This window comes from Meleagris gallopavo, unplaced genomic scaffold (assembly GCF_905368555.1).
Source record: "Meleagris gallopavo unplaced genomic scaffold, MGAL_WU_HG_1.1 scaffold_7, whole genome shotgun sequence".
Taxonomy (NCBI): domain Eukaryota; kingdom Metazoa; phylum Chordata; class Aves; order Galliformes; family Phasianidae; genus Meleagris; species Meleagris gallopavo.
The window spans coordinates 60,171-73,101 of record NW_028147021.1 but is presented as its reverse complement, the minus strand read 5'-3'; the positions used below and the strand labels follow the sequence as shown (position 1 = coordinate 73,101).

General features: G+C 58.9%; 1 protein-coding gene across 1 annotated transcript; it reads right to left on the bottom strand.

The window, feature by feature from the left end:
- Positions 1-1,086: 1,086 nt before the first annotated feature.
- On the bottom strand, positions 1,087-12,354 carry LOC146541978 (uncharacterized). The gene is made up of 10 exons (XM_085215154.1): positions 12,209-12,354; positions 10,250-11,503; positions 7,660-9,507; positions 7,053-7,160; positions 5,903-6,018; positions 5,747-5,805; positions 4,495-4,625; positions 3,665-3,730; positions 2,269-2,431; positions 1,087-1,258 (listed from the first exon to the last, which is right to left on the bottom strand). The coding sequence occupies exons 1-10, from the start codon at positions 12,273-12,275 to the stop codon at positions 1,087-1,089; spliced, it is 3,984 nt and encodes a 1,327-aa protein (XP_085071280.1). The 5' UTR covers positions 12,276-12,354.
- Positions 12,355-12,931: the final 577 nt, after the last annotated feature.

The window sequence follows — 12,931 nt, the reverse complement described above, 5'->3', positions numbered from 1 at the left end:
CCTATTGGATTCTTCCCAGTTCAATTCCAGTCGGGTTGGGGTCTTCCCAGTTCAATCCCCAAAATGCCGCGGATTCACCCCAAAACGGCGTCGTCCTGAGGGGGGGGAGGGGGGGAACCGCTTCCGTTGACGTGGTAAATGCTGGGATTGGGGCAAAAAGCGGGAATTTGGGAAAAGTGGGGGGGAAGGGGGGAAATCGGGGGAAAATGGGGGAAATAATGGGGGAAATCGGGGAAATTGGGGGAAAATGGGGGAAAAGTGGGGGGAAAAGGGGAAAATAATGGGGGAAAATGGGGAAAAAATGGGGAAATTGGGGGAAAAAATGGGGGGAAAAGGGGGAAAATTGGGGGAAAATGGGGAAATAATGGGGAAAAATGGGGGAAAAAGGAGGAAATTGAGGAAAATGGGGGAAATTGGGGGAAGTGGGGGAAAATGGGGGAAATAATGAGGGAAATGGGGAAAAATTGGGGAAATTGGGGAAATAATTGGGGAGAATGGGGGAAATGGGGGAAATAATGGGGGAAATTGAGGAAAATGGGGAAAACTGGGGAAAATAATGGGGAAAGTGGGGGAAAATGGGGGAAATAATGGGAGAAAATGGGGAAAATAAGGAAAAACTGGGAAAACGGGTGAAAATAATGCGGGAAATTGGGGGAAAGTGGGGGAAAATGGGGGAAAATGGGGGAAAATGGGGGGAAATTGAGAAAAATATGGGGACGTTGGGAAAATAATGATGTAAAATTGGGGAAATGGGGGGAAATCGGGAAAAATTGGGAAAACTGAGGGAAAATTGGGGGAAAAGATGGGAAATTGGGGAAAATAATGGCGTAAAATGGGGAAAAATGGGGAAAAATGGGGAAAATCGGGAAAAATTGGGAAAATTGGGGGAAAAGATGGGAAATTGGGGAAAACAATGGCATAAAATAGGGAAAAATGGGGAAAAATGGGAAAAATCAGGAAAAATTGGGAAAATTGGGGGAAAAGTGAGGAAATTGGGGAAAACAATGGCGTAAAATAGGGAAAAATGGGGAAAAGGAGGAAAATAGGGGAAAAAATGGGGAGGAAAAGTGGGAAGGGGGAATTTGTTCACCTGCTGGCCTTCCTCCCACATGGGGCGCAATGGAGGAGGAGGAGGAGGAGGAGGAGGAGGAGGAAGGGCAGCCCCAGCCCCACCCCCACCCCCACCCCCAGCCCCACTCGGCTGATTCGGGTCTGACATCGATCCCCGGAGGAGAGAAACCCCGAAACTTCGGGGCAGCTGTGGGGGAAAATGTGGGGTCCAGGGCGGATCCAGCCCTATAGGTTTGTCCCCGGGTGGGAATTGGGGTCAGGGGGTGGGAGTTGGGGTCAAGGGGTGGGGTTTGGGGTCAAGGGGTGGGATTTGGGGTTATGGGGTGGGGTTTGGGGTTAAGGGGTGGGGTTCGGGGTCAGGGGTTGGGATTTGGGGTCAAGGGGTGGGGTTTGGGGTTATGGGGTGGGGGTTATGGGGTTATGGGGTTGGGATTTGGGGTCAAGGGGTGGGATTTGGAGTCAAGGGGTGGGATTTGGGGTCAAGGGGTGGGGTTTGGATTCACCTATTGGGGTTTTGGTGTCAGAGGGTTGGGATTTGGGGTCACCTATTGGGATTTTTGGTGTCGGGGTGGGATTTGGGTCCAACTACTGGGATTTTTGGTGTCAGAGGGTTGGGATTTGGGGCCACCCATCGGGATTTTTGGTGTCAGGGTGGGATTTGGGGCCACCTATTGGGGTTTTGGTGTCAGAATGTTGGGATTTGGGGCCACCCATTGGGATTTTTGGTGTCGGGGTGGGATTTGGGGCCACCCATCGGGATTTTTGGTGTCAGAATGTTGGGATTTGGGGCCACCCATCGGGATTTTTGGTGTCAGGGTGGGATTTGGGGCCACCTATTGGGGTTTTGGTGTCAGAATGTTGGGATTTGGGGCCACCCATTGGGATTTTTGGTGTCGGGGTGGGATTTGGGGCCACCCATCGGGATTTTTGGTGTCAGAATGTTGGGATTTGGGGCCACCCATCGGGATTTTTGGTGTCAGGGTGGGATTTGGGGCCACCTATTGGGGTTTTGGCGTCAGAGTGTTGGGATTTGGGGCCACCCATTGGGATTTTTGGTGTCGGGGTGGGATTTGGGGCCACCCATCGGGATTTTTGGTGTCAGAGGGTTGGGATTTGGGGCCGCCCATCGGGATTTTTGGTGTCGGGGTGGGATTTGGGTCCGAGGCGAGGGGCTTAGGGCCGTGTGGAGGCACTCACAAACACCGCGGCCCCTGGGCTGTGACCCTGCAGATCCCGCCGTGGCAGTGGATGGCGCTGGGGAACCCGGGGCTGCAGCCGGTGATGCAGAGGAAGCTGTGGTTGACCCTGTAGGCGGAGTAGAATGGCCTGAAGTCGGGCGCCGCCTGTTTGCGGCACAGCTCTGCGGGGTGCACCGGCGTAAATCGGCTGTCGTGGTGTCGGGGTGTCGTGGTCTGCTGGTGGGGTGTTGGTGTGGGTGTTGTGGTGTTGTGTTGTGGTGGTGTTGTGGTGTTGTGTTGTGGTGTTGTGTCGTGGTGTTGTGTTGTGGTGGTGTTGTGTTGTGTTGTGGTGGTGTTGTGGTGTGTTGTGGTGGTGTTGTGGTGTGGTGTTGAGTTTTGTTGTGGTGGTGTTGATGTGGTGTGGTGTGGTGGTGTTGTGGTGTTGAGTTGTGTCGTGGTGTTGTGTTGTGTTGTGGTGTTGTGTTGTGTTGAGTTGTTGTGGTGTCATGGTGTGGTGGTGTTGAGTTGTGTCGTGGTGTTGTGTTGTGTTGCGGTGTTGTGTTGTGTTGAGTTGTTGTGGTGTCGTGGTGTGGTGGTGTTGAGTTGTGTCGTGGTGTTGTGTTGTGTTGCGGTGTTGTGTTGTGTTGCGGTGTTGTGTTGTGTTGCGGTGTTGTGTTGTGGTGGTGTCGTGTTGTGTTGTGGTGGTGTTGTGATGTGGTGTGGTGTCGTGGTGTTGTGGTGTTGAGTTGTGTCGTGGTGTTGTGTTGTGGTGTTGTGGTTTTGTGTTGTGATGCTGAGTTGTGTTGCGGTGTTGTGTTGTCATGTTGTGGTGTCGTTGTGTCGTTGTGTCGCTGTATTGTTGAGTTGTGTCATTGTTGTGTTGTGTCGTTGTGTCGTTGTGTCGTTGTGTCGTTGTTTCATTGTTGTGTCGTTGTGTTGTTGTTGTGTTGCTGTGTCATTGTTGTGCCGTTGTGTCGTTGTGTCGTTGTTGTGTCGTTGCGTCGTTGTGTCATTGTGTCATTGTTGTGCCGTTGTGTCGTTGTGTCATTGTGTCATTGTTGTGTCGTTGTGTCGTGTCATTGTGTCGTTGTGTCACTGTGTCGTTGTCCCGTTGTGTCGTTGTGTCGTTGTTGTGTCGTTGTGTCGTTGCGTCGTTGTGTCGTTGTGTCGTTGTGTCGTGTCATTGTTTCATTGTTGTGTCGTTGTGTTGTTGTTGTGTTGCTGTGTCATTGTTGTGTCGTTGCGTCGTTGTGTTGTTGTTGTGTTGCTGTGTCATTGTTGTGTCATTGTTGTGCCGTTGTGTCGTTGTGTCATTGTTGTGTCGTTGTGTCGTTGTGTTGTTGTTGTGTTGCTGTGTCATTGTTGTGTCATTGTTGTGTTGTTGTGTCGTTGTGTCGCTGTGTTGCTGCACTCACCGGTGGCGTTGAGCTCCAACTCAGAGGAGAGGGAGAGGGGGGAGAACGCCGAGATGCAAAGAGAGCCTGGAAGGGGGGGGGGGGGGAGAATTATGGGGTGGGGGTCCCAAAATCAATGGGGTGGGGGGACCCAAAATGTGGGGTGGGGGGTCCCAAAATATGGGGCGAGGGGAAATTGGGGAGGGGGTCCCAAAATATGGAGTGGGGGGAGCACAAAATGTGGGGTGGGAGGAGATTGGGTTGGGGACTCCAGAATATGGGGTGGGGGAGCCTAAATATGGGGTGGAGGTCCACAAAATATGGGGTGGGGGGAAATTGGGGTGGGGACCCCAGAATATGGGGTGGGGGTCCCAAAGTATGGGGTGGGGGCAAATTGGATGGAGGTCCCAAAGTATGGGGTGGGGGTCCTGAAATACGGGGTGGGGGGAAATTGGGGTGGGGGTCCCAAAATATGAGGTGGGGGAACCCAGAATATGGGGTGGAGGTCCACTCCCAAATGGGACGGGGGTCCCCAAATCAGTGGGGTGGGAGACCCCAAATGGGGTGGGGGTCCCAAAGGTGGGGTTACCCTGCAAATGGGGCAGGGGTCCCCATATCAATGGGGTGGGAGACCCCAAATCAATGGGGTGGGGGTCCCAAAGGTGGGGTTACCCTACAAATGGGACGGGGGTCCCCAAATCAATGGGGTGGGAGACCCCAAATCAATGGGGTGGGAGACCCCGAATCAATGGGGTGGGGGTCCCAAAGGTGGGGTTACCCTACAAATGGGGTGGGGGCCCCCAAATCAATGGGGTGGGGGTCTTCAAATCGATGAGGTGGGGGGCGCCCACCTGTGGTGTTGGAGCAGTTGTGGGGTCGGATGGCGGAGGCGGAGACCCCCAAAAGTTCCCTGGCGGTGATTTGGGGGGGTCCCGGGGGGCTCCGCAGGAGGACCCGGTAGGCGACCACCACGCTGCCCCGGCTGTGGGGCGCAGAAATGTGGGGCGGGGGGCGCAAAACTTCCCACCCCCATCCCGAAATCAAGGTTGGAGGAGCACAAACCCACCCCATAAAGACCCCACAGAGACCCCATGAAGACCCCACAAAGACCCCAAAAAGACCCCACAGAGACCCCATGAAGACCCCCTCAAAGACCCCATAAAGACCCCACAGAGACCCCACAGAGACCCCACAGAGACCCCACAAAGACCCCATAAAGACCCCACAGAGACCCCATGAAGACCCCATAAAGACCTCACAGAGACCCCACATACTCCCCGCAAAGACCCCACAACCATGCAGACCCCACAAAGACCCCACAGAGACCCCATGAAGACCCCATAAAGACCCCACAACCACAAAGACCCCACAAAGACCCACAAAGACCCCGTGAAGACCCCTCAAAACCCCATAAAGACCCCACAGAGACCCCACAGAGACCGCATGAAGACCCCATAAAGACTCCACAGAGACCCCATGAAGACCCCACAAAGACCCCACAACCACAAAGACCCCACAAAGGCCCCATGTAGGCCCCACAAAGACCCCATAAAGACCCCATAAAGACCCCCAAAGACCCCCCCAAAGACCCCACAAAGATCCCATAAAGACCCCACAACCACAAAGACCCCACAAAGACCCCACAGAGACCCCACAAAGACCCCATGAAGACCCCATAAAGACCCCATAAAGACCCCACAGAGACCCCACAACCACAAAGACCCCATAAAGACCCCATGAAGACCCCACAACCACAAAAACCCCATAAAGACCCCCCAAAGACCACCCCAAAGACCCCCCCAAAGACCCCATGTAGGCCCCACAAAGACCCCATGAAGACCCCATAAAGACCCCATGAAGACCCCATGAAAACCCCATGAAGACCCCATGTAGGCCCCACAAAGACACCATAAAGACCCCACAGAGACCCCATGAAGACCCCACAAAGACCCCCCAAAGACCCCACAACCACAAAGACCCCACAAATACCCCCAAAGACCCTCAAAGACCCCCCAAAGACCCCATGAAGACCCCATAAAGACCCCATGAAGACCCCCCAAAGACCCCACAACCACAAAGACCCCCCAGAGACCCCAGACCCACCTCAGCCCCAACACCCGCACCCCGCTGTACCCGGCGACGTTCCGGTAGACGCGATCCATCTGCCAACAGCAGCGACGACAGCGGTGACGTCGCAGCAACGCCGCGAGATGTCGCGACGACGTCGTGACGAGGTGAGGGGGGGGGGGGGGGTCTCACCGCGCGGCGGAACTGGGAGGCGAAGGCCCGGAACTGGGGGGACGAGGGGTCCCTCATTGGCTCCAGGAAGGGGCGGTTGGTGACGCGGGCCGACAGCAGCAGAGCAGCAGCCAGGTCTTGGGGACATCGGGGGTGTGGGGACAGAGGGGACAGTGGGGACATTGGGGACAGTGGGGGTGTGGGGACAGAGGAGACAGAGGAGACGTTGGGGACATTGGGGGTGTGGGGACAGAGGGGACAGAGGGGACGTTGGGGACAGTGGGGTAATGGGGACATCGGGGGTGTTGGGGTGATGGGGACATTGGGGACATTGGGGGTGTTGGGGACAGTGGGGATATTGGGGTGTTGGGGACATTGAGGACAGAGGGGACAGAGGGGACATGGGGACAGTGGGGACATTGGGGACATTGGGGTGTTGGGACAGTGGGGACATGGGGGACATTGGGGGTGTGGGGACAGAGGGGACAGTGGGGACATTGGGGACATTGGGGTAATGGGGACATCGGGGGTGTGGGGACAGAGGGGACATTGGGGACAGTGGGGACAGTGGGGACAGAGGGGACATCGGGGGTGTGGGGACAGAGGGGACAGAGGGGACAGAGGGGACATTGGGGGTGTTGGGGACATTGGGGTGTTGGGGACATTGGGGGTGTTGGGGTGATGGGGACATTGGGGACACTGGGGACACTGGGGATATGGGGACATTGGGGGTGTTGGGGACAATGGGGACATTGGGGACATTGGGGGTGTTGGGGTCAATGGGGACAGTGGGGACATTGGGGAGGTTGGGGACATTGGGGAGGTTGGGGAGGTTGGGGACGTTGGAGACATTATGGGGTCATTGGGGACATTGGGGTCTTTATGGGGTCATTGGGGACATTGGGGACATTGGGGACATGATGGGGGCATTGGGGTCATTATGGGGACATTGGGGTCATTATCGGGTCACTGAAGACTTTGGGGTCATTATGGGGACATTGGGGACACGTTGGGGATATTGGGGTGATTATGGGGACATTGGGGTCATTATCGGGTCACTGAGGACTTTGGGGTCATTATGGGGACATTGGGGGCACGATGGGGACATAATGGGGTCACTGGGGCCACGTTGGGGACATGGGGGACATCGGGGACAGGCAGCGCCCCCTACCGGCTGTGAGGTTGAAGGCGGTGGCCCCGAATTGGCAGCGAGTTCCGATGACGTTCGGGGGGCACAAACACAGCGACCCCGTCCACAGCCCCCCATTGAGGCACAGCCCTACAGGGACACCGACCCCGGCCCCCCCTGTCACCCCCCGCCCCAAAACCCGGACCCCAAAATCGCCACCCCCGCCTCTTCCTGGCCCAGGAAGACCCCGAAAGGATCCCAGGAAGACCCCAACCCCTTCCCCCTTAGAGGACCCCAAAACGACCCCCCCCCTTGGAGGACCTCAAGCCCACCCCATGAAGACCCCAAAAGGACCCCATGAAGACCCCAAAGGACCCCACGAAGACCCCAAAAAGGACCCCATGAAGACCCCAAAAGGACCCCATGAAGACCCCAAAAAGGACCCCAAGACCACCCCAGGAAGACCCCAAAGGACCCCATGAAGACCCCAAAAAGGACCCCATGAAGACCCCAAAGGACCCCATGAAGACCCCAAAAGGACCCCATGAAGACCCCAAAAAGGACCCCATGAAGACCCCAAAAAAGACCCCATGAAGACCCCAAAAAGGACCCCACGAAGACCCCAAAGGACCCCACGAAGCCCCCCCACCTGTGGTTGTGGGGACCCCCGTGCTTTGAGGGGTGACAGACGTCCTCCTCGTGGCGGTGGGGACATCAGTGGTGACAACGGTGGTGACATCTGTGGTGACATTGGAGGGGACATCCATGGGGACGGCGGTGGTGCCATTGGTGGTGATCTTGGTGGTGACACCCGAGGTGACACCTGTGGGGACATCGGTGGGGACATTGGTGGTGATGGTGGTGGTGACACCTGTGGTGACGCCAGTGGGGACATCCGTGGTGACATTGGTGGTGACATCGGTGGGGACATCAGTGGTGACACCTGTGGTGACGTTGGTGGTGACACTCATGGGGTCACCCGTGGTGACATCAGTGGTGACGTTGGTGGTGACAGCCATGGGGACACCTGTGGTGACACCTGTGGGGACATCCATGGTGCCATTGGTGGTGACATTGGTGGTGACACCCGTGGTGACATCTGTGGTGCCGTCAGTGGTGACGATGGTGGTGACACCCGTGGTGACACCTGTGGTGCCATCAATGGTGACGTTGGTGGTGACATTGGTGGTGACACCCGTAGTGACATCTGTGGTGCCGTCAGTGGTGACGGTGGTGGTGACACTCGTGGGGACACCTGTGGTGCCACCCGTGGTGCCATTGGCGGTGCCATCGGTGGTGCCGTTGGTGGTGACACCCATGGTGAAACCCATGGTGACATCTGTGGTGACACCTGAGGTGACACCCGTGGTGCCATTGGTGGTGACATCTGTGGTGCCATCGGTGGTGACATTGGTGGTGACACCCATGGTGACACCCGTGGTGACATCTGTGGTGCCACCTGTGGTGCCATTGGTGGTGACATTGGTGGTGACACCCATGGGGACACTCGTGGTGACATCTGTGGTGCCATCCGTGGTGCCATTGGTGGTGACATTGGTGGTGACACCCGAGGTGACACCCGTGGTGCCATCCGTGGTGACATTGGTGGTGACACCCATGAGGACATCAGTGGTGACACCCGAGGTGCCATCGGTGGTGCCATTGGTGGTGACACCCATGGGGACACCCGTGGTGACATCTGTGGTGACATCTGTGGTGACACCCGAGGTGCCACCCATGGTGCCATTGGCAGTGACATCAGTAGTGACACCCATGGGGACACCTGTGGTGCCATCCGTGGTGCCATCAGTGGTGACATTGGTGGTGACACCCATGGGGACATCAGTGGTGACACCCATGGGGACACCTGTGGTGCCACCCGAGGTGCCATCGGTGGTGCCATTGGCGGTGACATCTGTGGTGACATCTGTGGTGATATCTGTGGTGACACCCAAGGTGACACCTGTGGTGCCATCCGTGGTGCCATCAGTGGTGACACCCGAGGTGCCATCGGTGGTGACATTAGTGGTGACACCCATGGGGACATCAGTGGTGACACCCATGGGGACATCTGTGGTGCCATTGGCGGTGCCATCGGTGGTGCCATCCGTGGTGCCATTGGCGGTGACATCGGTGGTGCCACCCATGGGGACACCTGTGGTGCCACCCGAGGTGCCATCGGCGGTGACATCAGTGGTGCCACCCGCGGTGCCACCTCCGCTGTCCCCTGTCCTCTCGCACCTCGCCCCCCCGAAGCCCCCCGGGCAGTAGCACTCCGTCCCCACCGGTGTCCCCCCGTTGAGACAGGCCGTGTCCCCGTCGCGGAGGTGACACCGCTGTCCCCCCATGCCGGGGGGGCAGACGCACCGGGGTCCCACGGCGGTGCTGCCGGCGGCGCACAGCTGGGTGACGTCGCGGTGCTGGCAGGTGACACCGCCGAAGCCGGGGGGACAAAGGCAGGAGGTGACGTTGGGGACACCGCCGTTGTGACACACCACTGGAAGAGGGGCGCGGGGTCACCGTCCCGATGTCACCGTCCCGATGTCACCGTCCCGGTGTCACCGCCCCGTTCGCCCCCACCCCATCGTCACCATCCCGATGTCCCCCATCCTATTGTCCCCACCCCGCCGTCTCCATTCCATGGTCCCCACCCCATTGTCCCCACCCCAGTGTCCCCACCCCATTGTCCCCACCCCATTGTCACCACCCCAGTGTCCCCACCCCATTGTCCCCACCCCATTGTCACCACCCCAGTGTCTCCACCCCACTCTCCCCATCCTGATGTCCCCACCCTGATGTCCCCCACCCCCCCATCCCCACCCCAATGTCCCCCATCCCGATGTCCCCAATCCCATTGTCCTCCCCCATTGTCCCCACCCTGATGTCCCCCACCCCAATGTCCCCCATCCCACTGTCCCCAACCCCACTGTTCCCATCCTGATGCCCCCATCCCAGTGTCACCACCCTGGTGTCCCCACCCCATTGTCCCCCACCCCAATGTCCCCCACCCCAATGTCCCCCACCCCATTGTCCCCCACCCTGATGTCCCCCACCCCATTGTCCCCACCCCAATGTCCCCCATCCCATTGTCCCCCACCCTGATGTCCCCCACCCCATTGTCCCCACCCCAATGTCCCCACCCCATTGTCCCCACCCCAATGTCCCCCACCCCACTGTCCCCACCCTGATGTCCCCACCCTGATGTCCCCACCCCATCCCCCCCGCCCCCCCACACCCACATGCAGGCTGACACACGATGCTGACTCTGCTCCCATTGAATCCTGGGGGGGTCGGAATCGCAGTGCTGTTCTCTGGGGGGGTCAGAAGGGTCTCATTGATTTCTGGGGGGGTCAGAAGGGTCCCATTGATTCCTGGGGGGGGCAGAAGAGTTTCGTTGCTCGCTGTGGGGGTCAGAAGGGTCCCGTTGTTTCCTGGGGGGGTCAGAAGGGTCTCATTGATTCCTGGGGGGGTCGGAATCGCAGTGCTGTTCTCTGGGGGGGTCAGAAGGGTCCCATTGAATCCTGGGGGGGTCAGAAGAGTTTCTTTGCTCGCTGTGGGGGTCAGAAGGGTCCCGTTGTTTCCTGGGGGGGTCGCAAGGGTCTCATTGATTCCTGGGGGGGTCGGAATCACAGTGCTGTTCTCTGGGGGGGTCGGAAGGGTCTCGTTGATTTCTGGGGGGGTCATGAGGGTCTCATTGAATCCTGGGGGGGTTGTAAGGGTCTCGTTGTTTCCTGGAGGGGTCGGAATCGCAGTGCTGTTCTCTGGGGGGGTCAGAAGGGTCCCATTGAATCCTGGGGGGGGCAGAAGTGTTCCACTGATTTCTGGGGGGGTCGGAATCGCAGTGCTGTTCTCTGGGGGGGTCATGAGGGTCTCATTGTTTCCTGGGGGGGTCAGAAAGGTCCCATTAATTCCTGGGGGGGTCGGAAGTGTTCCACTGAATCCTGGGGGGGTCGGAATCTCAGTGCTGTTCTCTGGGGGGGTCAGAAGGGTCTCGTTGATTTCTGGGGGGGTCAGAAGAGTTTCGTTGCTCGCTGTGGGGGTCAGAAGGGTCCCATTGATTTCTGGGGGGGTCGGAAGGGTCCCATCTCCCCCTGGGGGGGTCGTAACAGCGACACCCCCCCCCACGACGAAACACTGACACCACAACCCCACCGTCCCGGGGGGGCAGCGACACCCCCCCCCCCCCACCGGCGTCCCCCCGTGGAGACAAAAAGCGGGGGGCTCTTCCCTTTCACACCTCCCCCCCCCAAAACCGGGGGGGCAAACGCAGGAGGTCCCGAAAGCGACCCCCCCGTGAAGGCAGGCCGTGCCGGGGTCCGGCTGCTGGCAAAGGGCTCCTCGAAATCCGGGGGGGCAAAAACATTTGGTGCCCACGGGGGTCCCCCCGTTCCGACAGGCCTGGTTTGGGTCGGGGGTCTCGCAGAGGGTCCCGTTAAAACCGGGGGGGCAGGCGCAGCGGGGGCCAACGGAGGTGCCGCCATTTTGGCACCGTGCTGGGAAAAAAAAGGGGGGGGGACAGGAAAAGTGAGGGGGGGGATAGGATCCATCACCCATGGGACCCCCCACCCATAGGATCCATCACCCATGGGACCCCCCACCCATAGGATCCATCACCCATGGGACCCCCCACCCATAGGATCCATCACCCATGGGACCCCCCACCCATAGGATCCATCACCCATGGGACCCCCCACCCATAGGATCCACCACCCATGGATCCCCCACCCATAGGATCCACCACCCATGGGAACCCCCACCATAGGATCCATCACCCATGGGACCCCCCACCCATGGGACCCCCCACCCATAGGATCCATCACCCATGGGATCCCCCACCCATAGGATCCACCACCCATGGATCCCCCACCCATGGGACCCCCCCACCCATGGGACCCCCCACCCTAGGATCCATCACCCATGGGACCCCCCCACCCATAGGATCCACCACCCATGGGACCCCCCACCCATGGGACCCCCCACCCTAGGATCCATCACCCATGGGATCCCCCACCCATAGGATCCATCGCCCATGGGACCCCCCACCCATAGGATCCATCGCCCATGGGACCCCCCACCCATAGGATCCATCACCCATGGGACCCCCCACCCATGGGACCCCCCACCCATGGGACCCCCCACCCATAGGATCCATCACCCATAGGACCCCCCACCCATGGGACCCCCCCCCACCCACTCACCCCTCTGCTCCCCCCCGGTGACAGGGCAGAGGACGACGATGGGGACGAGGACGAAGGCCACCTCCATGGCCACCACCTTTGGGTGCCGTGGCGCCAAACGGCACAGGAAGGATTTTGGGGGTTATTTGACCCCAAAAAGGGGGCGGGACGGGGGGGGGGGGGGGGGCGTCACCCCAACCTCAGCCCCACCCCAGCCCGAGGCCGTGATAAGATAACGGCGCTGGGTGACGTTGGGTCCCACCCTGAGGTGGGTGGTGGCACCTCTGTGAGTCACCTCCGGGGGTTGGTGGCACTGCTGGAGGTGGCTTATGGGGTTTGGGGCCATCCTATGGGGTCTGTGGGGTGATCTATGGGGTTTGGGGCCATCCTATGGGGTCTGTGGGGTGACTTATGGGGTTTGGGGCCATCCTATGGGGTCTGTGGGGTGACTTATGGGGTTTCCGACATCCTATGGGGTCTATGGGGTGATTTATGGGGATTGGGGCCATCCTATGGGGTCTGTGGGGTGACTTATGGGGTTTGGGGCCATCCTATGGGGTCTATGGGGTGACTTATGGGGTTTCCAACATCCTATGGGGACTGTGGGGTCACATGTGGGATTTGGGGCCATTCTATGGGGTCTGTGGGGTGACTTATGGGGTTTGGGGCCATCCTATGGGGTCTATGGGGTGACTTATGGGGTTTGGGGCCATCCTATGGGGTCTATGGGGTGATTTATGGGGA